Raw genomic sequence first — 26,991 nt, 5'->3', positions numbered from 1 at the left:
CTGTAGTTTGTAAAACATTAAAAGCTTCCCTAAACAGGGCTGCCTTCAGATGTCTTCTAAAAGTCAGGTAGTTGTTTTTCTCTTTGGCATCTGGTGGGAGGGCGTTCCACAGGGCGGGTGCCACCACCGAGAAGGCCCTCTGCCTGGTTCCCTGTAACTTGGCTTCTCGCAGGGAGGGAACCGCCAGAAGGCCCTCGGCGCTGGACCTCATGTCTGGGCAGAACGATGGGGGTGGAGATGCTCCTTCAGCTATACTGGACCGAGGCCGTTTAGGGCTTTAAGGGCATTTCTGAGCCCTTTAATATTTTAAAGAACTTTAAGCAGTACACACTATTTATAATATAAAAACGATATCCATTAAAACAAAAGTGCTATCTAGAACCAACGAAACCAAGGCTAAAGCAAGTAAAAGGGATTTGAGGGATCTCCACTTAAATGGCTTGTTGAAAGAGGACCCTGGCCTTTCAAGAACCACATAATTCCCTATAAACCTGCCCACTGTCCCTTCAAGCCCTGCTCTGTATCCCTGCAATCTGAGGTCTGGTGATTATTAAAGATAGGGTCTTTTCTCTGATGGCCCCCAGGCTGATTTTTAACAGTGGACAGGGCCAGAGCCAAAAGTGAGGCCAGATTTGCACACTCTTAACAGAGATATGGGGACGTGGGTGGCGCTGTGGGTTAAACCACAGAGCCTAGGACTTGCCAATCAGAAGGTCAGCGGTTCAAATCCCCGCGATGGGGTGAGCTCCCGTTGCTCGGTCCCTGCTCCTGCCCACCTAGCAGTTCGAAAGCACGCCAGTGCATGTACATAAATAGGTACTGCTCTGGCGGGAAGGTAAACGGCGTTTCCATGCACTGCTCTGGTTCACCAGAAGCGGCTTAGACATGCTGGCCACATGACCCGGAAGCTGTACGCCGGCTCCTTTGGCCAATAAAGCAAGATGAGCCCTGCCACCCCAGAGTCGGTCACGACTGGACCTAATGGTCAGGGGTACCTTTACCTTTAACAGAGATATACATTCAACACAAACCGTCACAGTCACTCAGAGACTTAATGCACACACTATCACTGGGATTTGGTTAAGCTCCTTCTTCTCTCATTTAAGCTAAAAAGCATCCTGTTCAGAAGATGCTCTAAAACAGGGTTCCCAAACTTGGGTCCCTAGCTGTTTTTTGACTACAACCAGTGCTTTTTTTCTTTAAAAAAAATGTTTAGGGGGTACATTTTGACTCAAGAAAATCACCATTTTATAGTTCAAATCGGGGAAAATAAATACAGCAGATGGACAAAAGTTCAAAGATTCACAAAATGTTTAGGGGTATGCTTACCCCTGCGTACCTCTAGAAAAAAAGCACTGACTACAACTCCCATCATCCCTAGCTAGCAGGACCAGTGGTCAGGGATAATGGGAATTCTAGTCCAAAAACAGCTAGAGACCTAAGTTTGGGAAACCTTGCTCTAAAATGCTACCTGATGCTGTTAAATGTTTAACTTTTCAAACTGAGAGGTGGGAGGAGAGAGAGAGAGATTATTTTATTTTTAATGGGAACCTTGCAAATAAATTATAGATTTTAATGGCAATTTTTTCCCTGTTGGCCACTTTAGGAGCTGTTTAACAGAAAGGGGGAACAGAAGCAACTACATTTTAGAGATCAGGTGATGTTAAACTAAGCTCAGAGTGTCGGCGAAGTGTCATAACAGCCCTGTCAAGGCCAGATTTGACATGAGCAGGGACTTGAACCCGGGTTCGCCCAAACCCAACACTCCAGCCAGTACCACCAACCCAAGTCCTTACCCAATGAATCCTTCAGGGTGTAAGTGAGCTTGCTCTGGCGGAAAGGAACGTGTTCCCGGTTACGGTCGGCCAACGCAATAATAACTTGTTCCAGGTACGACAGAGACCTGTTGATGTAAGTTGCTTCCTTCAGTCCATACCCCTCCGACTGTTAAAAAGAGGAAGCAAGAGGACACCTTAGAAAGTGCGGTTTACGTTTCATTTGCATTATTTGATCTGGCCTTTCTGTATAAACTACCTAAGGTGGCTAACACAGTTAAAACAGAGTAGACACAACCACATGATTACTAAGCAACAACAACAAATTTAAAACAGAATTAAAATGCAAGAGTAAGTTAGGCTGTGTACAACCCACACATTAAAAGCACATTTCCTTGAGATATTTGAAGATGATTGCCGTATCTCCTCTCAGTCTCCTCTTCTCCAGGCTAAACATACCCAGCTCCTTCAACCATTCCTCATCAGGCTTGGTTTCCAGACTTGATTTCCAGACAGATTATCTTGGTTGCCCTCCTCTGCACACCTTCCAGCTTGTCAACATCCTTCTTAAATTGATATTCCCCAGAATTGGACACAGTATTCCATGTGTGCTCTGACCAAGGTGGAATAGAGTGGTACCATTACAGTGGTGCCCCGCAAGACGAATGCCTCGCAAGACGGAAAACTCGCTAGACGAAAGAGTTTTCCGTTTTGGAGGTGCTTCGCAAAACGAATCTCCTATGGGCTTGCTTTGCAAGACGACAATGTCTTGCGAGTTCCTGCTGGTTTCCCCCCCCCCTTTTCTAAGCCGCTAAGCCGCTTATCAGCTGATCCGATCAGCAGATAAGCCGCTAAAAGCCGCTAATAGCGCTAATCCGCTAATCCTTCAATGGGCTTGCTTCGCAAGACGAAAAAACCACTAGACGAAGAGAATCACAGAACGGATTCTTTTCGTCTTGCGAGGCACCACTGTACTTCTCTTGATCTAGATACTATGCTTCTGTTGATGCAGCCTAGAATAACATTAGCCTTTTTTGCTGCTGCATCACACTGTTAAGCTTGTGGTCCACCAAGATCCCAATATTCTTTTCACATGTACTGCTAGTAAGCCAGGAGTCCTCCGTCTTATATTTGTGCGTCTGGTTCTTCCTGCCTAAGTGCAGAACCTTAAATTTCTCCCTATTGAAATTCATTCTGTTAGTTTGGGCCCAGTTCTCAAATCTGTTAAGGTCATTTTGAATTCTGATTGTGTCTTCTGCGGCATTAGCTACCCCTCCCAGTTCGGTACCAGCCGCAAAGTGACAACAAAATGAGCATCCCCTCGACACAATCACACAGAGACAGACACTTAATGCACACATTGTCATGGGGATTTCTTTTTCCGTTAGTGTAAAAGGAAAGCTAGCTTCTTGATCACTTAAAATGAAGTTAGCTAACTCACCGGCTTCAGGCAAAAACAAGTTCTCCCGAAGAAGAAGAAGAAGAAGAGTTTGGATTTGATATCCCGCCTTTCACTCCCTTTAAGGAGTCTCAAAGCGGCTAACATTCTCCTTTCCCTTCCTCCCCCACAACAAACACTCTGTGAGGTGAGTGGGGCTGAGAGACTTCCGAGAAGTGTGACTGGCCCAAGGTCACCCAGCAGCTGCATGTGGAGGAGCGGATACGCGAACCTGGTTCCCCAGATTACGAGACTACCGCTCTTAACCACTACACCACACTTACTTTGGTCTTTGCCAGCCTCTCTGAGCCTGCTAGATCCACCAGGTTAATTTTGGACGTCACGTAACGGGCATCAGAAAGAATTCTGGAATGACACTGAGGTGGGAGATCAGGGACATTAGCGCACCTTGAACACAAGAGGACTGTTGAACCGCACCAGAGGATCCACAGACCTCTGGATTTTCCCGACCACCCCATGAAAACGCCGCCAGCCCTAAATAAAAGGCTCTCCAGTGACGCAGTTTTTAATCGGGATCCGCCATTATGAGACAGGCTATGTTGCAGAGATTAATAGCCATAGGGGGAGGCGAGCCATTGCTTTGTTATCATGTTTGCATTCTAAGATCGACTTGGCAAATCTTCCCCGAAAAGGCTAATTTATGGTGCAACTTGTCTGGGGAAATTAATGAGCAAACGCGTAGATTCTATTTCATCGGAACTGAGAAAGATGGCGCCTGCCACTCGAGGAGGACTTTTGGAAGGATTCGGCATAAATAACAGCGTGTGAGGATTTATTGCAAACAAAAGACTTACCAGCTTTTTTTAAAAAAGGGAGAGCTATACAAAGTTCACACAGAAGCATAATATTGCTTACTTTAATTCGCCTGTGGAAACAACTCAGAGGCTATTAAGAAGAAAAAGGATAACAGCAAGAAGATTGAAAGATGGGACTGGTGAATACTAAAAGCAGCAGAAATATGAGATGATCGGACCCTACTGAACTCGAAGCATGGGAACCCCCAACAAAAATTTATAATTTGGCAAAATATTTGGACTTTATGATATGTATTGGTATAATTTGGAATAATTAATGTGATATGATTGGATTGTTAAAATGGAAAACTTAATAAAAATTATTATAAAAAGAATTATTATAAAAAGAAAAGAAAATGCCGCCAGCCCTGACCTCGATGTAAATAGTGAAGATGCAATGAGACCGGGAGGAGTTCCTGTTCAGAGCGTGTTGACCAACAGATCTATTGGTGTCCCCCTGGAGAAGAAAGTGAAAAGCAGAGGAATAAACCATGGACAGAACGAAAGGAGTTCCTTTCCCTGCCACATTTATAGGCCACAGCAACATTCTCAGGACAGCTGACAGCGAGGAATAAACACAAAGGGTGCCTTCAGACAGCCTGTCTTCTAAGCACTCATCCTCAGTGGTTTGCAGGGAGACAAGATGACAGTGGGTCATAGGAGATTCTACCCTATATTATCCCATTCTTTACTGCAAAAAAGTCCAATCTTTCAGGAAAGAAGGTTTGTCGTAAAATACTTCCCAACCTACTATTTCAGTTTGGGGACTTCCAGGCAGTTGCTGTTTTAATAATAAAAATTAAAAAAAAATTATTTATACCTCTCCTATCTTGCTGGGTTTACCCAGCCACTCTGGGCGGCTCCCAACAGAATATTAAAAACACGCAAAAACATCAAACATTAAAAACTTCCTTAAACAGGGCTGCCTTCAGGTGTCTTCTAAAAGTCAGATAGTTCTTTATTTCCTTGACATATAAAGGGGAGGGCATTCCACAAGGTGGGCACCACCACCGAGAAGGCCCTCTGCCTGGTTCCCTGTAACTTTGCTTCTCACAGGGAGGGAACTGCCAGAAGGCCCTCGGAGCTGGACCTCAGTGTCCGGGCTGAACATGCTCCTTCAGGTATACTGGGCCAAGGTCATTTGCATGGGTAGGTAAACTAAGGCCCAGGGGCCGGATCCGGTTCAATCGCCTTCTAAATCCGGCCCACGGATGATCTGGGAATCAGCATGTTTTTACATGAGTAGAATGTGTGCTTTTATTTAAAATGCACCTCTGGGTTATTTGTGGGGCATAGGAATTTGTTCATTTCCCCCTCCAAAATATAGTCTGGCCCCCCACAAGGTCTGAGGGACAGTGGACCGGCCCCCTGCTGAAAAAGTTTGCTGACCCCTGATTTCGGGCTTTCAAGGTCAGCACCAACACTTTGAATTGTGCTCAGAAACGTACTGGGAGCCAATGTAGGTCTTTCAGGACCGGTGTTATATGGGTGGGGTTCAATCACCTACAGGCAAATGGTTGCACAACCTGGAAGTAGCCAATTTAATGACTATAAAAAAGTAACACAGCACAGAAGTAACACAGAGGAGAGAAAGTGCGAGGCCACGCTGACTCTTCTTACCTCGAACAAGAGATTTAAAGCAATTTCTTCATGGGGGGCTGCGTGTACCGTCAAGCCTTTCACATAGACGCCTTGGGGTCCCTCTCCTATAGACAGCGGAATGTCACTGGGGGGCGTGGCTAAAAGGTCAAAGATGATCTCGTTGTGGATTTCCAGGTACGAAATTTGAACGGTGATGAACTGACTCCCGTGTTCCTCCATCGACTTGAATACCTGTAGAGAAGGTTGGATGGGTCTCAGCGAAGTTGAAGAAGAGAAGAAGAAGAGTTTGGGTTTGATATCCCGCTTTATCGCTACCCGAAGGAGTCTCAAAGCGGCTAACATTCTCCTTTTCCCTTCCTCCCCCACAACAAACACTTTGTGAGGTGAGTGGGGCTGAGAGACTTCAAAGAAGGTCACCCAGCAGCTGCATGTGGAGGAGCGGAGACGTGAACCCGGTTCACCAGATTATGAGACTACGGCTCTTAACCACTACACCACACTGGCTGTCTCTGAGTTGCTTTCAATCAGGTTACCTGTGCTTTTTTCAAAGATGGGAAGAGAGGGGTTGGAGACCTCTAAATCCGGCTCGGAGTGGACCCGCTGATATCAATACACCTACAGTACTTGTGTCTGTTAATTTAATTTGGGTCTGCTCTGAGATGGACAAGTGTTGAGTACTACCCAGGGGTGGTAAATTAAGGGAACAGCCCAGTCGGAAGTTCTCCCATTCAAGTGGGAAGCTCATCCTGAGCAAGAAACAAGCAGGAACTGCAAAAGAGGCTCTTTCCAACACAACTAGCTGAGAGCTCCCTTTTTAAAAAAAACTTTTTATTTCATTTTAATATACCACATACAAAAAGAAAATACGAGGATACACAAATATCCCTCACCTCCTAACAACTTAAAAAGGAGAAGAAAATAAAAATAAAAAAACCACCACCAATACATTAAATATTACTCACAATACATTTAACATAAAGGTGACTTTTCCTATATAGCTGACTTCCCATCTACTCCTTACTTCTATTTCTCATCCATTATTCACTGCCATATTATAGCATATATTGGCTTTAATGTTATTTATTCTATCCTAGGTTTTCCATCAGATTTAAAACTCCTACTGAAGTTATTTAAATGCTGCTGCGCTGTGGGTTAAACCACAGAGCCTAGGACTTGCCGATCAGAAGGTCGGCGGTTCGAATCCCCGCAATGGGGTGAGCTCCCGTTGCTCGGTCCCAGCTCCTGCCAACCTAGCAGTTCGAAAGCACGTCAAAGTGCAAGTAGATCAATAGGTACCACTCCGGCGGGAAGGTAAACGGCATTTCCATGCGCTGCTCTGGTTCACCAGAAGCGGTTTAGTCATGCTGGCCACATGACCCGGAAGCTGTACGCCGGCTCCCTCGGCCAATAAAGCAAAATGAGTACCGCAACCACAGAGTTGGCCACGAGTGGACCTAATGGTCAGGGGTCCCTTTACCTTTCAGATTTCAAACTGTCATTGCTGTTTTTCAAATAAATTTTAAGGACTTCCCATTTTGTGGTAAATGCTTCCTTTGATTTATTTTTTTATTCTTTCTGATGAATGGTCTAATTCGGCGTATTCGGTCATTTTTTGAGAGCTCCCATTAAAGGACCTCAGATAGCCAGATGGAAAAAGTCTCTTAAAGTTTAACAGGATATGCCAGGGACTGAAGTGTCACCTGGATGGGGGCCAAACAGAGGCAGAATCAGGTCATCCCATGCCCCTTCACTGCTCCTTGTCTAGGAGGTAGGGGCTGCCCCAGGGCTCTTTCCCCCACATTCTGTTCTGTCAGCGACGGCAGCCTTAACCGTTACAGGCTGGCAGGAATTCCCATGTGCCCACATAGACAACTGTTTTAGCTTCCTCCTTCTTCAGCATCACTGCATCGTGGAAAGGGTTACCTGTTGGATAGCTCGGGGTATGATCCCTCGATGCTTGTAGTTTCCCGTTGTTCCCGTCATAGTGAAAGTCTTGCCAGCTCCAGTTTGCCCATAGCATAATATAGTACCTGCAAGTTTCAAATGCATAGCTGTCAACTTACAGATTTAAAAATAAGGGACCAGCAGCCTCGAAAATAAGGGATCAGCAGCCAAAATAAGGGATTTTCCAAGGGGCACAGGTATGTTCAGCTTCTGAGCCCCTCCGAGCCAAAGGCAGAAAGCCCAGCCAGCAGCCAAACAAAGCCTCAAGCGGTGGTTCCCACAGCGCAGCAACCCAGCAAAGGGGATGCAGCAAGGAAAACCACCGTCACCTCTCCGCTGGGAAGCGCTGAGCAAAGGTGAGTCCCCAGGCAATGCGGCTGATTTGATCGGCACAAGGCATGCAAGCTCCACCCCCCAGTCGTTCTTAGACTCCTTACTGGGTGAGCAACGCAGCCAAGCACCACAGTTGGAGCCTCCCTCCTCCCTGGCCGCAGGGAGGGAGGGAGAGGAGCTGCTTCCTTTGAAACCCAGGAAATTTAAGGGACATCATCAATAAGGGACAGCAGCGGGACACGGCGCTGGGATAAGGGACTTTCCCGCCAAATAAGGGACAGTTGACAGCTATGTTCAAATGAGACACCATGAACTCATAAGAAGAGTCTTCTGGATCAGGCCAATGGCCCATCTAGCTCACCATGGCAGGATGGTTTGATAATACTACACCGATCCTGGATTGACTACACAGACTGCCGGTTAGTATCCAGACCCAAACCCAATTAAAAGTGCTAGTTTTGACCTATAAAGCCTTAAATGGCCCAGGACCGCAATACCTCAAGGACAGCCTCTCCCAATATGGGACAGACAGTGGTGTCTTGCAATAAATAAAGAAGAATCAAAGGATCAAGCAGAGTCAAAATGCAGAGTCAAAAGATTCACAGTAAAGGAAAAACTTTCCTGAGGCAAAAAACACTTCGTTACAAGCAACGTGCAAGGAAATTAAGAGAGAGAGAGAGAGAGAGAGAGAGCGGCTCGCTGAGCACAGGAATTTATTTCTCCTGGCTCAGCGTAACCTTGACATAGTCAGCATGACTAAGCCGCTTCTGGCGAACCAGAGCAGCGCACGGAAACGCTGTTTACCTTCCCGCCGGAGCGGTACCTATTGATCTACTTGCACTTTGACGTGCTTTCGAACTGCTAGGTTGGCAGGAGCTGGGACCAAACAACAGGAGCTCACCCCGTCACGGGGATTCGAACCGCCGACCTTCTGATCGGCAAGTCCTAGGCTCTGTGGTTTAACCCACAGCGCCACCCGCGTCTGGTACTGCATGCCTAACAGACTGGACCATCAGAACAGGATACAGGGCCTTAAGGAATATTCAGACAAGGCTGCCAGAGAAGGACTGAAGTAACACACATGCAACGCTGCTCCCATTCCCGATGGAAACTGAAGGCTGCACAGGCAATGACAAGAACATTTACCATTATATCCATTTAGGGCCTGAGAGACCAAGTCTCTGGCTACTGCATCATAAACCGCATCCTGGGGGGCATCGTGAAGAACACCATCTAATTTAAAGGACCAGTCTGTCTGCTTGTTGTTGACTACTCCTTTCGTGCGGTCTCTCTCAATGTATATTTCCATCGTCTGGAAAGTACAAAGAAAACGGAGTGTGGAAATTTGTAACCTTGAAGGGCGTAAGAACACGGCGTGAATTGTCATCGGCCCCCACAACCATATTCTGCTTTTCCTTAAAAATTAATTCAAAGCATCCTCGAAGCTTTAAAACAGAAACAGACCAGTAAAAGACATGCACAGAGGTAGACCAGAACGGTTTTGTTTCTGCTGAGCTGTGTTCACTGACCTTATTGTCTTCCCCGAACTTGATCATGTCTTGTGGGAAGTCACCTGTCGGCTTGACTCGTGCAAATGCGCTAACTCTCTTTGGACAGGCACACATGGTGATGTGCACTGGGGGGGGGGCAGAGGAATGGAAAGGAAAAACAGGGGGAAAATGAATTTCTTCAAGGTTCAATTCACATCAGCCCTTGAATCTCAAGGTTAAAAAAAAAAGATAAAACCAGTGCAAATGATAGGCTGATTACTGTTACCTCAGGATCAGAAGAAGAAGCTCAGATTAAATACCTCCAGTGTTTCACACATAAAAGGTGAAATTCCAGTGTCAGAGGCAGTATGGGAGTATATCTCTTCCCAGAGCCTCCCTAGTAGAAGCAGTTCCTGCCAGGTGTTGGTGAACGACAACTCACATACAGTGGTGCCCCACAAGACGAATGCCTCGCAAGACGGAAAACCGCTAGATGAAAGAGTTTTCCGTTTTGGAGGTGCTTCGCAAAACGAATTTCCTATGGGCTTGCTTCGCAAGACGACAATTCTTGCGAGTTGCTGCGGGGTTTTTTCCCCTTCCCCCCCTTTTTCTAAGCCGCTAAGCCGCTTATCAGCTGATCCGATCAGCCTAAAAGCCGCTAATAGCGCTAATCCGCTAATCTGTCAATGGGCTTGCTTCGCAAGACGAAAAAACCGCTAGACGAAGAGAATCACAGAACGGATTCTTTTCGTCTTGCGAGGCACCACTGTAATCTCTAACCACTGGTCATGCTGGCTTAAGGATGAAAGGAGAAGATCATCTGGAGGCCTCTATGTTGCCTAGACTGGTGAGGAACTTGATGCCTTCTAAGCTTTGCATGCAAGGAAGACACTCTGAACACAGCTACAGACATTCTCCTGCCACAACTTGAAAGCAGCAAGACTGCTCCCTCAGTTTCTATGCCCAGCTCCCACCGGCAAGATGGAGTGGCGGGAAGGAACAGTTGATCAAACTCCCCCACCCTTCTTTTTGTGAAGGCTTCAGATCAGAGACAGGCCTTCCTGCTTCCTACCCGCCACCAGTATGTCTCAGCGACTGAGCCAAGAAATATAGAACTCTGGGTTTAATTTTGAATAAAATGAAGCTGGCTGGTGTGTGCGTAAATCTTCATTCCCTTGTGTGGAACTACTTCTGGAGCTATTCTAAGAAGCAACAGGCTTTTGGAAACCAGAGATGCTAAAAGGCTGCTAAACCATCTAACCACAGGGACTAGGATTCGGTGGCTTTCCAGATGTTGCTGCGCTCTCATCAACAGCATCTAGAGGACCACAGCTCTTCACCGCTGCCTTAGGCAAAAAGGTTTAGCTTTTCTGCTTCCTTACAAAGAATCCTGAGTAACCTGGAAGTAGGGAAATGGAGATGTGAGCGTGTATCTCCCCAACTACAATTGCTTCCAGATGGCCTCTTCGCTGAGCATTCACCCTGATTTCTTTGCAGGGAGATTAGATGGCAGGTGCTTCCGGACGCCATCCCAATCAGCGATAATTTGGCAACCTGAATTCTCCGGGATGTACCTCAGGTTACATACGCTTCAGGTTACATACGCTTCAGGTTACAGACTCCGCTAACCCAGAAATAGTACCTCGGGTTAAGAACTTTGCTTCAGCATGAGAACAGAAATCATGCTCCAGCGGAGCGGCGGCAGCGGGAGGCCCCATTAGCTAAAGTGCTGCTTCAGGTTAAAAACAGTTTCAGGTTAAGAACGGACCTCCGGAACGAATTAAGTACTTAACCTGAGGTATCACTGTACCCGAATCCTACCTGCAAACAGCAAACTTCTGGAAGTGGCTGCTAAATGAGCATTAATTCTAATGTGTTTGCAGGGAGGGTGACATTGCATCAAAGGACATTCCAGTGCATTCCCTCACCACTTTTCCTTATTGCACGAAGTCTGATCTTTGGGAGAAGCACATTTAATGTGCAAGACCTGCCAGTCAACTGTAATAATGCAACCTGAATTTGCTGGTTTGTTTTTTTACTGAATCACACTTGAAAATAGCAACATTCTGGAAGCGCCCCCAGCAATCTCTTGTTCCTCAAGGAAGAACAGACAACAGGAACCTCACTGTACTGCACGAATCACCCATCTCTCAAGGGCCAGGACAACCTGCAATTCACTGGGGAGGGCTGCTTCTGCGACTTGGGGTCTTTATTATCCGTCGCCTGCCAACCCCCACCCATTCTAAGCTCTATTTTATTTTACAAATTATTTTTATTAGTTTTCCAAATTGATACAAATCAAACCCAATTGCTTTAATTTAATACGGTTTTTAAAAATCAGGTTTCCCGCTCCTGTTGCCAACATATGTCCATCTCTTCTATTGCTGCCACATCATTTCCCCCCTCCCTCCGGACGCTCTGCCATCAACTGCCAGGAAGCAGATGATGCTGGGCAACAGAGGGGCTATGTCTATGGGGTGGCATCTTTGCCATCAAGCTCCACTCCCCCGCCCCAAAGTCCACCTGAAGGGAAGAGTGTGGAACTGGCTTAGCCCCCCTCCCCCCCTTTTCCAATTTTCTCCTTATAATTCATTATCACTGACAGCAATATTGTTATTCTTAAGCCTTGCATGCACCGCCAGAAAGGCGATATACAAGACTGCAATTCTCTAAGTAAACTGTGGAGTTTAAAAAGGTAAAGGGACCCCTGACCATTAGGTCCAGTCGCAGACAACTCTGGAGTTGCAGCACTCATCTCGCTTTACTGGCCGAGGGAGCCGGCGTACAGCTTCCGGGTCATGTGGCCAGCATGACGAAGCCGCTTCTGGCAAACCAGACCAGTGCACGGAAATGCCGTTTACCTTCCCGCCGGAGTGGTACCTATTTATCTACTTGCACTTTAACGTGCTTTCGAACTGCCAGGTTGGGAGGAGCAGGGACCGAGCAACGGGAGCTCACCCCGTCACGGGGATTCGAACCGCCGACCTTCTGATCGGCAAGTCCTAGGCTCTGTGGTTTAGACCACAGCGCCACCCGCATCCCCTCTGTGGAGTTTACAGGTGCTGCTGGGTGGTGGAAGACAGTTATGGAGGGCTGCTGAGGAAAGAGATCAGCCCAAGTGGCATTCAAAAAACATTGTAGAGGAGGGTTGCCATATTTCAAAAGGTGAAAATCAGGATGCAAAAGTTTTTTGGGCAAAGTTGTTGAGCTTTTTTAAAAAAAAAATCGCCCAAAAGTTGTTGCGCTTTAGGCAACACTGAGTGCTTCCAGACGGGTATTTATCATGGGATCATCACATGGCCTTTTCTATCTCTTTCTACTCTGAAGCATCCATGTGATCTCCTTGTCATCCCCAATGCCAGCCCAACAACAACTATTTTAACCCAGTAGGAGAACACTTCAATCTCCCAGGACATTCTATACAAGATCTCAAAGTAGCTGTTTTACTACAAAGGAATTTCAGAAATAGACTGGAAAGAGAAGCTGCTGAATTGCAACTCATTACCAAACTCAAAACCATGGAGAGACCTGGTTTGAACAAAGACATTGGATTCTTATCTCATTATACATGACTAAGCCATTTCTCACCTTCTCACCCCTTGCCTTTTCCTGTAAGACCTATTGCAGTCATTAAGAGTCGTCAACAGGCTCATCTCAGCTATCTGCCAATCTCCCATTCCCACAACCCTTCTGAATAATACCCCTCCCCACCTTCTCACTATATAGAAGGGTCTGGCAACTTCTGTTTCAGTGTATCTGAAGAAGTGTGCATGCACACGAAAGCTCATACCAAGAACTAACTTAGTTGGTCTTTAAGGTGCTACTGGAAGGAATTTTTTTATTTTGACTATGGCAGACCAACACGGCTACCTATCTGTAACTGTATTTTAACCCAGTCCCACCCGCATCTCTGAGCAGTGGGAGGGAGGGCCCAGGGGAAAGCTGCAGCTGTTGCCCCAGAGAGAGAGAGCCCCCCTATGTCCCTTGGGGGGGCTCCCTCAAGAAGAGCAGATAGAAAAAGAAAGAAAGAAAGAAAGAAAGAAAGAAAGAAAGAAAGAAAGAAAGAAAGAAAGAAAGAAAGAAAGAAAAGCACACGCGGAGGCACTGACCCTCCCCCGGGGAGGCTTCTCCTGCTCCCGCCGCCGGCGAGGGAGAGAGCGAACGGGAGCGCGCGAGCGAGCGCCTGAGGCATTAAAAGAGCGCCGGCGGGAGCGCGAGGGCAGGACGAGCGGCGAGAGGGAAGCCCGCCGTCGCCATGGCGACCGCCGCTTCCCGTATCCGCCGTCGCCATGGCGACCGCCGCTTCCGGCTTCGAGCGCCGGCCTTGGCCGGAAGGGGACGCTCTCGCGCCCAAGGGGCGGGTAGGCGGGGCTAGAAGCTTCCGGCGCGTCTTTCTCTCTCTGTCTCTTTCTCTGTGTTCCCCCCCCCCGCCCCCTCCCTCGTCGGGCTGAGGCGAAGAAAGGGGCCGGCCTCGTCCGGGTTACGGTGGCCGGGCGGGGCCAGGCGGCGCCCGAAGCGAAAGCGAGGAGAAGGAGGGCTGGCTGCCCCTGCCTCTCTCCCTCCCTCCCTCCCTCCCTCCTCCGCCTCTGCGCGCGCGGCGGGCGCCGGTCCCGGCCGGACCCGGGGCTTGGCAGGCAGGAAGGCAGGCAGGCGGGCAGGCAAGATGCTGGAAGCGGCCGGGCCGGACCCGGAGCTGGACCCGGAGGACCTGGTGCACTTCTCGGTGGGGGACCTGCCCAGCCGGGGCTACGGGGTGATGGGCGAGATCCGGAGGCAGGGGAAGCTCTGCGACGTCACCCTCAAGGTAGCGCCTCAGGCGGGGGGGGGGAGGGGAGAAAATGGGGGGGGGTCTTTTCTCTGAGGGAGAGCTGGGGGGTGTCTTTCCCTGAAGGGGAGGGGGGAGATGTGGGGGCTGGCCCTGGGGGGGAAGGGAGGGGGAGAGGTGGGGGTCTTTTCTCTGAGAGAGATTTGTGTGGGGGGGTCTTTTCTCTGAGGGAGAGCTGGGGGGGGTCTTTCCCTGAAGGGGAGGGGGGAGATGTGGGGGCTGGCCCTGGGGGGGAAGGGAGGGGGAGAGATGGGGGTCTTTTCTCTGAGAGAGATTTGGGGGGGGGTCTTTTCTCTGAGGGAGAGCTGGGGGGGTGTCTTTCCCTGAAGGGGAGGGGGGAGATGTGGGGGCTGGCCCTGGGGGGGAAGGGAGGGGGAGAGATGGGGGTCTTTTCCCTGAGGGAGATTTGGGGGGGGGTCTTTTCCATGAAGGGGAGGAGGGAGATGTGGGGGCTGTCCCTGAGGGGGAGGGGAGAGAAATGGGGGGCTGGCCCTGGGGGGTGAGGTGTGGCGGGGGTCCCTGAGGGAGAAGGGAGGGGGAGAGATGCGGGACTTTTCCCTGAGGGAGAGGAGGGGGTCTTTTCCCTGAAGGGGAGGGGGCAGTTGTGGGGGCTGGCCCTTAGGGGGAAGGGAGAGGGATTGGGGGCTTTCCCGGGGGGGGTGAGGTGTGGCAGGGGTCCCTGAGTGGGAAGGGAGGCGGAAAGATGTGGGGTCTGCCCCTGATAGGGAGGGGAAGCAGTGGAGGGGGGTCTGGTCAGCATTTCGCCCCCCCCCCCATGAGGAGAGTATTAATAAATGAGGCAGACGGAACTGGTTTTCCAGCACACATGTTGCGCCTGTATGGAAGGTAATCTTGAGTCACAGAGTTGTAAGGGGGGGGGTCCACCAGGAGTCATCTAGCCCGGCCCCCCAGCAACACAGCTGCAAGAAACCTCGCTGTGAGTCGACCTGAGACTGATATTGTAGGCGGTGATGATACACACATAAAATAAGCAGCAATATGCGCTTATTGTCTGTTCAAGCAGCACTCAAAAAAGTGGCTTTTTGGGGGGTGGGAAATGACAAATATACGACATTGGAAGCGGCGTTGAACAGTGTCAGGGCCAACAGCAAGCAATGTGTTGTGTTCGCTGCGCTCTCTCTGGTAGAGTTTATTCGGCTTATTTTATGGATCCCCACCCCCCATAAAAGGTCGCTTTTGCTATGGCAGCCAAGGGAAGCAGCTGGAAATCGGGATTTTATGGAAGGAGGGCCTGTTGAAGAAGAAAAACCATATAGGAAAGCTGGTGGATGTGATTTGGGGTGGGGTGGGGAGTAGGCAGTAGCAGGAGGGGTCGCCTTGCCCTTGAATCTCCAGGTCAGCTTTCCTCAACTAGGTGCCCTCCTGGTGCTGTTGGATTCCAGCTCCCATCAGCCCCAGCTCCCATGGCTATAGGTTGGGGGTGCTGTGAATTGTAGTCCAGTAGCCTTCAAAGGGGACGCGGGTGGCGCTGTGGGTTAAACCACAGAGCCTAGGACTTGCCGATCAGAAGGTCGGCGGTTCGAATCCCCGCAATGACGGGGTGAGCTCCCGTTGCTCGGTCCCTGCTCCTGCCAACCTAGCAGTTCGAAAGCACGTCAAAGTGCAAGTAGATACAGTGGTGCCTCGCAAGACGAAATTAATTCGTTCCACAAGTTTTTTCTTCTTGCGAGTTTTTCGTCTTGCGATGCACGGTTTCCCATAGGAATGCATTGAAAATCAATTAATGCGTTCCTAGGGAAACCGACTTCAGACCAGGTCCGGGGACAGTCTGTCCCCCGACCTCTTCTGAAGGCTGGGGGGGGGACAAGGGCTTTTCTTCCCACCCCCAGCATTTTAAAAAACCCCGGGACAGCGGAGGACTTCTCCGCTGTCCGGGGCGATTTAAAAGCCCCTGGGAAGGCAGGCAGGGGGGACAAAGACTTTTGCCCCCCGCCAGCCTTCAGAAGAGGTCCTGGACCTCTTCTGAAGGCTGGCGGGGGTGAAAGTCTTTGCTCCCCCCCCCCGCCTGCCTTCAAAAGCTGTCCGGCCAAGGCTTCGCGGACCTCTCCGCAAGCAGCGGCAGCGCTGCCGCTGCTGGCGGAGACTTGCCGGCATGCCGAAGCCTGCGCGCGCTGACATCAGCGTGCCCAGGCTTCGCGGACCTCTCCTGCCTTCAAAAGCCGTCCGGGATAGCGGGAAGCGCTTCCCTGCTATCCCGGACTGCTTTTAAAATGCTGGCGCTGGGGAGCAAAGCCTTTCAGCCCCCGTCAGCCTTCCTGGACCTCTTCTGAAGGCCGGAGGGGGGAGGAGAAAGGCTTTGCTCCCCACCGCTAGCATTTAAAAGAGGTCCCCGGAGATTTCCCTATGGGCTTTCGTCTTGCGAAGCAAGCCCATAGGGAAATTCGTTTTGCGAAGCGCCTCCAAAACGGAAAACCCTTTCGTCTAGCGGGTTTTCCGTCTTGCGAGGCGTTCGTCTTGCGGGGTACCACTGTAAATAGGTGGGAAGGTAAACAGCGTTTCCGTGCGCAGCTCTGGTTCACCAGAAGTGGCTTAGTCATGCTGGCCACATGACCCGGAAGCTGTATGCCGGCTCCCTTGGCCAGTAAAGCGAGATGAGCACCGCAATCCCAGAGTCGGCCACGACTGGACCTGATGGTCAGGGGTCCCTTTACCTTTACCTTTTAGCCTTCAAAGGCTGCCTTACTGTCGGTGGGGAGGGCCAGAGGTGTGCTTTAAGAGAGAAGATGCAGCAAGTTGGGACTAAGGCGTTCCCTCCCACCTAAAGGAAATGCAGGTATATTTGGCATCCTTGAGTGGTGTAACCCTGATGGGTAGAGGGGCTGCAGGGAAGAAGTGGGGACCTATATGAGATGGGGTTTGGGATCAGATTGGGACTAGGAAACGGGTAGAGCCCAAGTAGCAAAAAGCTGCGGTTGAGGGTGATACTACAGAGTCCACGTTTTTGTTCAGGTTAAAGTTTCCTGTTCAGCATTTGTTTGTTTGAAGGTATTATAATGAGGTAGCAACACCTTGTTTGGGGAGCTTCTCATCCTGGGTTTGCCCTTTGATTATAATCCAGCGGAGGATAACTTCGGTCCCAATTATTAGGAGTAACCACTTTTGCATAGCATTGCCCTTTAGTCATTGCAAGCTGCGCAACCTCTCAGGAATGTGTTCCAGGTTGCCCAATGGGGTTTTGAAGCCTAGGTTGCCGGTGACAGCAGTGCTTCCTAGCCAGTCCTGGTTTTAACGTTTTGTGGGTGGTCCGTGTGTAAATTGGATTTCGGCATCGGCCCAGCTTGTGGTGTTCCACCTCCTGCATGCAAATTGCAGCTGCACGCTCTCCTCACAGGAGAAGCAACCCAAGGACTGAATGACTCATGGAATGAATCCTTCTTCCCGGCTTGGCATGTGGCTGCTGTGAAGCAGATTGGCAGCGGTGGTTTGGCAAAGGGCATCATCAAAGGCTCTCACCCTTCTTGAAAGTTGGGATGCTCCAGCGTCGCAATCCTCCGGAAGTCCAGAAAACATGATCTGATCTTCCCTTTTAGACCTCCTACACAGTTTCAACAAGCATTATAGCATTAAAAACTTGCCCTGCTGGGACTGACCCAGGTTCTAATTAATTCAGCAGTTCTGTTTCCAGCAATGAGGATATGATGGCATCAGCCTTTCCCCATCTGTGTTCTCACAGCATCCTGTATTCAGAGAAATGCTCACTTTAATAATAATAATAAATTTTATTTATACCCCGCCCTCCCCAGCCAAGAGCGGGCTCAGGGCGGCTAACAACCAATAATAAAAACAAGTTGATTAAAATACATTAAAACATTAGGATGCAGGCTCTTCACAGGAGGAGAAAGGACAAAGAAAGAGGGGGGGGGAATCAAACTGATTCTAAGCCAAAGGCCAGGTGGAAGAACTCTGTCTTACAGGCCCTGCGGAAATAAATCAGATCCCGCAGGGCCCTGGTGTCATGAGACAGAGCGTTCCACCAGGCCGGGGCCAGTGCTGAAAAGGCCCTGACTCTGGCTGAGGCTAATCTAACTTCCTTAGGGCCCGGGACCACTAGGGGGTTGCTATTTATGGACCTTGAGGCTCTCTGTGGGGCATACCGGGAGAGGCGGTCCCGTAGGTACGAGGATAAATGATGCCCTGGGGGATACCAGGACCTCTTACCCGTAGGTACGAGGGATATATAGAGGTCCCAATCTAAGCTAGTATGTTTTATCGTCACAGGCTTATCCTTCATGAGCCTGTTTCCGACCTTCCTCAGTCTTAAGGGTACCAGATTGAAGGCAAGTTCAGTCCCTTTTTTTAAAAAGCAGGCATAACCTGTTGCCTCCTATATCAGGGGTGGGGAGTCTCTGGCCCTCTGCATGTTGCTGAACTGCAGCTTCCCTCAGCCCCAGCAAGCATGTTCACTGACTAGGGATGATGGGAGTTGTAGTTCACAACATCTGGAGGGCCACAGATTTCCCTGTCCCCTGTTTAAATCCATATTTTTTGGGGGGTGGATAGGTTTATTAGGTACAGAAAACCAGTATGAAGTATCCCACCACAATGCACTTAAAATCCAGACAGCTCCATATGGCTATCCCTCAGCTGTCATCTAACATCAGCTGTGCCATATGGCAGTAGCCCGATGAGAGATGAGGAGCAGGGCCCACTTCAACAGCTCCACAGAGACACTAGCTGTTGCTGGCTCCTCCTCCCGCTGAACCATTTCCATTCAAGATGGTCATTGCAAGAAGTTCCTAACATTAAGGCCAGTTGCCCGACTGCATTCTCCCTCCCTCCTCACTCCATTTGCCTTGTGCGTCATGCCTTTCAGAAGGTTAGCCTGTGGGCAAGAACTGTCTTCTTCATTACTGATCATAATATTAAAGCTCTTTTGGCCGAAGAGCAGTGGTACAACATGTTTTAAATGAATGACAATCCCCAGCCTCATTTAACCCACCATTTCCCTACCCCTGAACTAGATAGAGAAGTCCTGTAATATCTGAATGAAATGTTCAGGTTTTAGTGGGTTTCTGAGAAGGGAATGTTCATTGCTGAACAAATCTTTCTTTGTGCGCATGGTTTGTTCGCAGAGCACACGGACCCCTTATTGCAGAGGTTTTCAACCTTTCTGAGTCCACAGCTCCCTTGACCAACCGCATTCTTTCTGTGGCAACCCTGCGGGGCTCAGGACCCCAGTTATATCACCCTTTGCTTGCAGACCCGGAGCTTCTCACCCTTTTTCAAACACCCTCCCTAGTCTTTCCCAACAGCAGGGGCTGGCAGACTGGCTGGCTGGACTCCCTCGACCGCTTGCTTACTCTGAGGCCACCTCAGCTCCTGGCAACCAGCACCTCCTGACCAGCCCCAGAGGCACCATTCACCTGGGGAGCTTGTAGCCAGGGCTGCTGCAACAAACAGCTGTGCAAGCCTTTGGGTGGCAGAGGCGCAAGAGGGCATCAGAGGGAGGGAGGGAAGGAAAGGAGGACAGAGGCCAGGGTTGCCTGCGACACCTCTGAGCATCATTCAAGGCACCCAAGGGTGCCACGGCACACTGGTTGAAAACCACTGCCTTGTTGAATAATGGTTATAATTTGGGGGTGCTATAAAAATCATTGTGGAGCAGAAGTATTGTGGCAAGTATTTTCTGCTGTTCCAAATATCTCCTTTCTCTCTCATGGTCATTTAAAGAAACATTTTTTCAATGCACTTGTGATCAAGTTGTTTGCTCAGCATTTCCTCCCCTTGATATTCGGAACACAGCAGACTTTGCACAGAATGCGATATTTCTCCTTGAGGGAGAGACCTTCCTTTCCTGTCCTCTAGGACACGTTGTCCTCCTTCCCACTTAGCAGGCCGACCCCGAATGAAAGCAAACGTCATTACTCTCAGGAGACTCTCTCAAGCAGGTATAGCTGACAGTGGAATAATTTTCCTTAATCTGGTACAAAGCAGTCAACATTTCCTGGCAGAGCATTGGAGAAGCCTGAAAAACTGGGTGGAAGATCTGCCCAACAGGACAAGGTTTTTGGCAGCTTGTTTGTATTACATTCAGCATACTGAACTCTAAGCAAGCATTACTAGGACAGGTAAAAGATGAAGAAGATCTGGAATAATTCTCGGTCAGGGGTTCCAAAACTGTGATCCACTAACCGTCAGTGGTCCACGAACTTCATTCAGGTGCTCTGTGGATGTGTGACCGAGGATGGTCTATTGCATTAAAAATCTTGAGTTTTAATCATATTTTAATTGCTTCTTGCATTGTATTTTATTGTGTTACATTTTAGAATCTATGGAGTACAATAAAATCATATAAAAGTGAAGTATGCTATAAAAATACCATTCAGAATCATAGAGCACCTGGCACAGAGCATTACAATTGCTGTACTGGGCACAAAAGCCATTATTAAGTGGTTTGCTAAGACCCTCAGCCGTTTTCAAGTGGTCTGGGGGCGGGGAGTTTGGGAACCATTGTTCTAAGCCACTTGCTCGAATGGGCATTTCACTAACAATACATTGAGCTGTGTAGGCAGAATTGCACTTTAATTGGAGGAGGAAGCAGGATTATGTGCACTTGGTGATGGATATAAGCAGCTGTTGTGAATAATACCAGCTAGCACTGCTATGCTGTGTCTTCTCCTTCCTGTCTTCTTTGACCCTTCTGCCCGAGGGCTGCTGCTTAATGCAGTTTTGGGCTCTCAGACTCTGAGTGAGTCACAAATAGCAGTCTATATTGGAGAGAGGTTGTGCTGCTCGGGCTGGCTTCATAGCGATTAGTCACAACATTTCCCCCACAGTAAGCAAGGCCAGAGAGGGCAAGTGTTGTTGGACTACAACTCCCATCATCTCAGGCCATAGGCCTGGCTGGTTAGAACTGGCAAGCGTTGAAATCCAACATCTGGGTTTCTACGGACACCCAGCTCGTGGTACAGTGGTACCTCGGGTTGCATACGCTTCAGGTTACATACGCTTCAGGTTACATACTGTCAGGGGTTTAGGAGCAGAGGCACGGGCAAGGGAGGAAACAGAGAGCGAAGGGGAGGAGGCAGAAGAAAAGATGAGTGATGACGACGACCCGAGATCTCCGAGTCTTTCCAGTGAATCAGAGGATTCACAGAAAGGAGCACCAGTGGCCAGGGCAAGGGGGGAGTCTAGGGGGGCACCCCAGGAAGATAGAGCCAGAGGGGACTCAGAGGGGAGCAGCTGGAAATCGGGACCAGCGTCACCGCCAGGAAGCAGGGAAGAGGAAAGGAGCCAGGGGGGAAGCGCTGGCAGCTCACCACAGGAGGGAGGGCATGAGTCAGGAGTGGCCACACCTCCATCGGGGAGCGAAGAAACGGTTAAGAGGAAAGTGGAAGGTTGGGCGCGCGCGCCAAGTTCAAATGCAGAGGAAGGCGGCGCAGTAAGCAGCCCCGAAAGGGAACCAGGTCCTAAAGCCCGGCGCAAGGAGGCAGGAGGGTCCGGGTCAGCGTCAGAAGAATCCCGGAAGGAAGAAGCCCCGGGGGGTAGAGGGACCCAGAGGAGGACAGTCAGGCGGAAAAGGTGGAGCAAGGCTAGGATATTAAGTTGGTGCACACGGGGCGGAGACTCAGACGGAGCTTCGCCGATCTAGCTACTAGACGTAGAGTTGCGCGCAGCAGCGTGAGAATGGAAACTGTAATTCAATAAAGACTTTTACTTAATGATCGCTGGCTAGCGTGATCCTCTGTGAGCTAGGATCTTCAAGCAGCTCTGACAGTAAGCTCCGTCTCACGATTGTGGGCATCTACAGCCTCGAGGAGGGGAGAGAAACAGGTGCCTACTAGCGAGCTCACGAACGGCAGACGACATGACGGCTGAGCAGCAGATAGAGGAACTCAGAAAAGCAGTGGCACAACTGAATGCCGAGGCTCTCGCATCCAGGAAGAGAGAGGAGGAAGCAGCTGCCGCCTGCAGGGATCTCCAGGTCAGGTTAGACGTGCTGACAAAGCAGACACCCCGGCAGGAGGGAATTGGGTTGGCGAGACGGACAGGCGGGCTGGTCTCTCACTTCGATGGGAACCTGCAACAGTATCCCAACTTTAGAGCCGACGTACTGTGCGCACTGCAACTGCTGCATAAAGACTTTAGAGATGAGCAAGAGAGAGTGGGATTCATCATGTCCCATTTGCATGGGGATGCTAGAGCATGGCTACGCAATTTATGGAGAGATAAGGATCCGGCGCTCCAGAATGCAGATGCCTTTATTAAAGCGATGGATGGGTGTTTTTTATCAAGTATTGACGTGGATCTTGCACGGAAGGAGGTGCATGGGCTGAGACAAGGGAGGGCCAGCGTCAGGCAGTATCATGCCCGCTTTTTCGCCTTGGTCAGTGCCCTGGAATGGGACAGAGATTCGGCTCCTGTAAGAGACCTCTTTTGGGAGGGGCTGCACAACTCGATTAAAGATGAGATCGCGAGGGGGGAGAGACCCCGAACCACCCAGGAGGTCGTTCAGAGGGCACTGGCAGTGGGGGTGAGGCTGGAAGGACGTCCGTGGAGCAGGGACGAAGGGCGTGGAGGGCGCGAACCAGCCAGGGGCCCCTCCTTCCTTCCCAGAGAAGCAGCGCGGGCGCAATCCACGCCTCCGCCAGGAGGAGGAGCCGAACCTATGGAGGTTGGAGGTGCAAGGGCTCAGTCAGCAACCAGAGCCCTAGCACCGGCAGCAGTGAAAGCGAAGCCTCCTAGAGGGAACAGGAAGTGTTACGTCTGTGAGGAGCCAGGGCATATGGCATAAGAGTGTCCCCAGAGGCTCCACAAGCTTACTGCAGCCTCGGCAATGGTGACTGCAGCAACGCAGCAAGGGGGACCACAGCAGGGAAACGACGCAGTCTGGCTGGAGGAAGAGGCCCTGGGGCCCAGCCAGACGTGTTAGTGACGCAGTCCCCAGAGGTTTTACAGCCCGTGAACCCCCTCCCGCCCAAACCAGTGGTGAGGCTCACCGCATCTCTCCAGCTGCCCAATGGAATCACCACTGACGTGCCAATCACTATTGACTCAGGAAGCAATGCGGACTTTATAGGGCAGGACTTTGTCGACCGGCACGCTATACAGTTGCTGCCTGCCACGCTGCCCCTGCAGGTTGTCACGGTGGATGGCAGGGAGTTGCTAGGGGGGCAAGTGGTGAAGCAGACGCCGCCCATGGCGATGCGACTTGGAAATCACAAAGAAATCATCAGCTTCAATGTCACTCAACTATCGGATACGCCCATTGTATTGGGGATGAGTTGGCTGGACAAGCACAGCCCAACGCTGGCTTGGTACCAGAGGCAGCTGATCTTCGGCTCTTCCTTTTGTGCTGAACACTGCATCATGCCCCGGCAGGAAGGAGAGGAAGAGGAGTCACAGCTGCTGCTAGGCACGCTGCAAGCGATTCCCCACAAGTACGCAGAATTTTTGGAAGTTTTCTGCGAGAAGGAGGCAGACAGGCTACCCCCTCACAGACCATATGACTGCAAGATTGACCTGCTGCCGGGGGTGGCGCTGCCTAAGGGGAAACTGTATTCCATGTCAGAGGACGAGCTGCAGGAACTCAAACAGTTCATAGATCATAATTTGGAGCGCGGTTTCATCCGAGAGTCCAAGGCAGCGGGGGGCAGTCCAGTATTCTTTGTTAAAAAGCGAGACACGCCCCAAAAAAGACTGGTCGTGGACTATCGCATTTTAAACAATGGGACCAAGCCGTCGGACTTCCCCATGCCCCGAATCGACGACCTCCTGGCGAAGGTGCGGAAGGGAAAAGTGTTCACCAAGTTAGACCTGCGAGGGGCGTACAACCTCATTCGTATGCGGGAGGGAGATGAGTGGAAGACGGCCATGTTCACGCCACTGGGTACCTACGAATACAGAGTTATGCCCTTTGGATTGCAAAATGGCTCCCACGTTTTTCAAGCTTTCATGCATCACGTGTTGGCGGGACTTCTCTACAAGACGTGCGTCTGTTTCTTAGATGACATCCTGATCTTTTCGGAATCGCAGCAGGAGCATGACAGACACGTCAAGGAAGTGCTGACCAGACTAAAGCAACATAGGCTCTACGCCAAGCTGGAGAAGTGCCAATTTGACGTGACGGAGGTGGATTTTCTGGGCTACAAGTTGTCTGACAAGGGGCTCGCCATGGACAGCGCCAAGGTTCGCGCGGTATTGGATTGGAAGAGTCCACGCAACCGGAAGGAGGTCCAAAGGTTTGTCGGCTTTGCGAACTTCTATCGCAAGTTTATCAAGGGCTTCGCTATGCAGACAGCGGCCATCACAGACACGCTTAGCTCCAAGAAAAAGAAGTTCGTTTGGACAGAGGAGGCGGAGCAGTCCTTTCAGGCACTCAAGCGTCTCTTCGCGTCGGAAGAGCAGCTGCTTCACGTCAACCCCAGCAGGCCGATGAGGGTGGAGACAGACGCCTCGGACAGAGCCGTGGGGGCGGTCCTGCTGCAAAAGGACCAGCAGGGGGTGTGGCGACCGGCAGCGTTTTACTCCAGGAAGCTCAGCAAGTCCGAGCAGAACTACACCATCTGGGACAGGGAGTTGCTGGCCATTCATGCAGCGTTTAAAGCGTGGAGGCACTTCCTGATCGGCGCCAAGCACACGGTGCAGGTTTGCACGGACCACAAGAATCTGGAGCACTGGCGCACGGCACAGTTCCTAAACCAGAGGCAGATACGTTGGGCTGAGTTTTTTGCGAACTTCGACTTCCGCATAGAGTATGTCCCGGGGGACACTAACATCATGGCGGACGCCCTCTCCCGTAAGCCACAGTATCTGGAGGACGCAACGCCAGCGGCCGCCATGCACATCTTCGCACCAACAGTATGGGCGTGCGCCGCGGCCACCGTGGACCTGGAGGCGGTGCGACGAGCGTTGCAGGATGACTCCTTCGCGCAAGCAAAGATGGCAGAGGTGCAAAGGGGCACGGCTGCGGCCGACGGTTTCCAGCTACGAGATGGATTGCTCATCCGTAAAGGGGCCATCTACGTGCCGGGAGACGACCTTCGCGCCAAGGTGCTGCAGCAGCTGCACGACGCGCCCACGGCCGGGCACTTTGGCAAGGAGAAGACGGTGGAATTAGTAGCCAGGGATTTCTGGTGGCCTGGAATGAGAGGGGAGGTCGCAGACTACGTGGCGAGGTGTGACACCTGCCAGAGGGCCAAACCAGTGCACAAACCGCCGGCCGGACTGTTGGAACCGCTGCAAACTCCGGTCGAACCTTGGGAAAGGGTGGCCCTGGACTTTGTCACGGATCTGCCCAGCTCGAGGGGCAAGACGGCAGTGCTAGTGGTGGTAGACCTGTTTTCCAAGATGGCGCATTTCATTCCGTGTGCTAAGGTGGCCACGGCGGAGCAAACCGCCAAACTGTTCATAGACCACGTGTTCAAGGTTCACGGTCTGCCACGGTCTATTCTGTCCGACCGGGGGCGGCAGTTCATCTCGAATTTCTGGCAGAAGCTGATGGGCTTCCTGAACGTCAAGATCAACCTGGCGTCGGCGAGACACCCGCAGACCAACGGGCAAGCGGAGCGGGTCAATGCCATCATGCAGCAGTACCTGAGATGTTATGCAAATCAACAGCCTGCGACGTGGGTGGATTACCTGCCGCTTGCCGAGTTCGCCTACAACAACACGAAGCACGTGTCCACGGGGGTCACGCCGTTCTTCGCCAACAACGGGAGGCACCCCAGAACCTTCCCGGGACTGGAAAGAATGGGAGAGGGGGAGCCGCAGACAGCAGATGCGTTCGCGTCGGAGCTGCAGGAAGTCCACGATCAGCTGAGGCGCCACCTGGAGCTGGCCAAGCACGCATACAAGGTACAAGCGGACAAGCACAGAAGGGTTGGCGAAGAGCTCCACGTGGGAGACTGGGTTTGGTTAGCAGCCCACGCAGTGCCGGCCAGGTCGTTGGCCAAGAAGAAACTAGGGCATAAACAACTGGGGCCCTACCAAGTCGAAGAGCAGGTCAACCCGGTAGCGTTCAGACTGGCACTTCCGGAGGGTTCCAGAATGCATCCGGTATTCCACAGATCGGTGCTCACTCCCTACAAGGCACCGCACAGGTTCCAGGAACCCGGAACGGCGCCGAGTCCGGTCAGAGACAGAACAGGGCACGCGGGAGTGGCACAGAAGGAGCGCATCAACGAAGTCACGGAGATTTTGGACTCCAGATGGGGGGAAGAGGGGGTAGAATACTTTCTCGCCAAGGAGGGCACCCCGGCCAGTGCGAACAGCTGGGTGCCGGGCTACGCCTTGGACGAACCTCTCCTCAAAGACGAGTTTCATGCCCTCTTCCCCCATAGACCTATGCCAGCAGACTTTTTCGACGACTGGCTTTTCACGCCCACGCTTTCGGCCAGCACTTTCCGGGGGTTCGACTCGGACGAGGACCCGACACAAGACGTCCGTTCCCCGGAGGGGTCACCCTCGGGATCTGCATCAGAACCCTCGTATTGGTGGGACGATAGACCAGAGGAGCAGTTCCGCAGACGGTGGCTGGAAGGCCCAGGACGAGCAACACCGCCAGGAGGAAGTGAGGGAGAGACGGACATGGACGTTTTCAGGGACGACCCTGGTTTCGAGCACGGCGGCACAGAGATGGAAGCGGAGGTGACCGTTGTCGACGAGAGCAGGGAGGAAGACCCGCGAGACTTCAGATGGAGACCCGCCACGGGAAGCGACCGATATCCGACGTTCGTCCCTTTGCAACAGCAGCCCCCAGCTCCAGCACCGGAAGGAGGGGAGGGGGGAATGGGGGGCTTCGAGGGGG

General features: G+C 51.1%; 2 protein-coding genes across 3 annotated transcripts in view; one reads left to right on the top strand and one right to left on the bottom strand.

The window, feature by feature from the left end:
- Positions 1-13,705, bottom strand: part of KIF9 (kinesin family member 9) — a 37,861-nt gene extending 24,156 nt beyond the window's left edge. Inside the window, exons 1-8 of the mRNA XM_083469093.1 lie at positions 13,507-13,705; positions 9,437-9,543; positions 9,054-9,219; positions 7,554-7,660; positions 5,649-5,861; positions 4,402-4,485; positions 3,498-3,590; positions 1,797-1,944 (exon numbers count right to left, since the gene is read on the bottom strand). Of these exons, the coding sequence (XP_083325219.1) occupies positions 1,797-1,944; positions 3,498-3,590; positions 4,402-4,485; positions 5,649-5,861; positions 7,554-7,660; positions 9,054-9,219; positions 9,437-9,532 (907 nt within the window). The 5' untranslated portion in view covers positions 9,533-9,543; positions 13,507-13,705. The remainder of the gene's footprint in view (positions 1-1,796; positions 1,945-3,497; positions 3,591-4,401; positions 4,486-5,648; positions 5,862-7,553; positions 7,661-9,053; positions 9,220-9,436; positions 9,544-13,506) is intronic.
- Positions 13,706-13,715: 10 nt separating this feature from the next.
- The window catches only part of KLHL18 (kelch like family member 18), a 51,831-nt gene continuing 38,555 nt past the window's right edge, over positions 13,716-26,991 (top strand). Inside the window, exon 1 of one of the 2 annotated variants that reach the window (XM_083467015.1) lies at positions 13,716-14,201. In XM_083467015.1, coding sequence (XP_083323141.1) covers positions 14,061-14,201 — 141 coding nt within the window. In that variant the 5' untranslated portion in view covers positions 13,716-14,060. The remainder of the gene's footprint in view (positions 14,202-26,991) is intronic. The other variant, XM_083467014.1, reaches the window with a different exon arrangement.

This window comes from Podarcis liolepis, assembly GCF_965112155.1.
Source record: "Podarcis liolepis genome assembly, chromosome: 12".
In the NCBI taxonomy this organism is placed as follows: Eukaryota; Metazoa; Chordata; class Lepidosauria; order Squamata; family Lacertidae; genus Podarcis; species Podarcis liolepis.
Note: the sequence above shows the minus strand (reverse complement) of the source record. Positions and strands in the feature narration are given on the sequence as shown.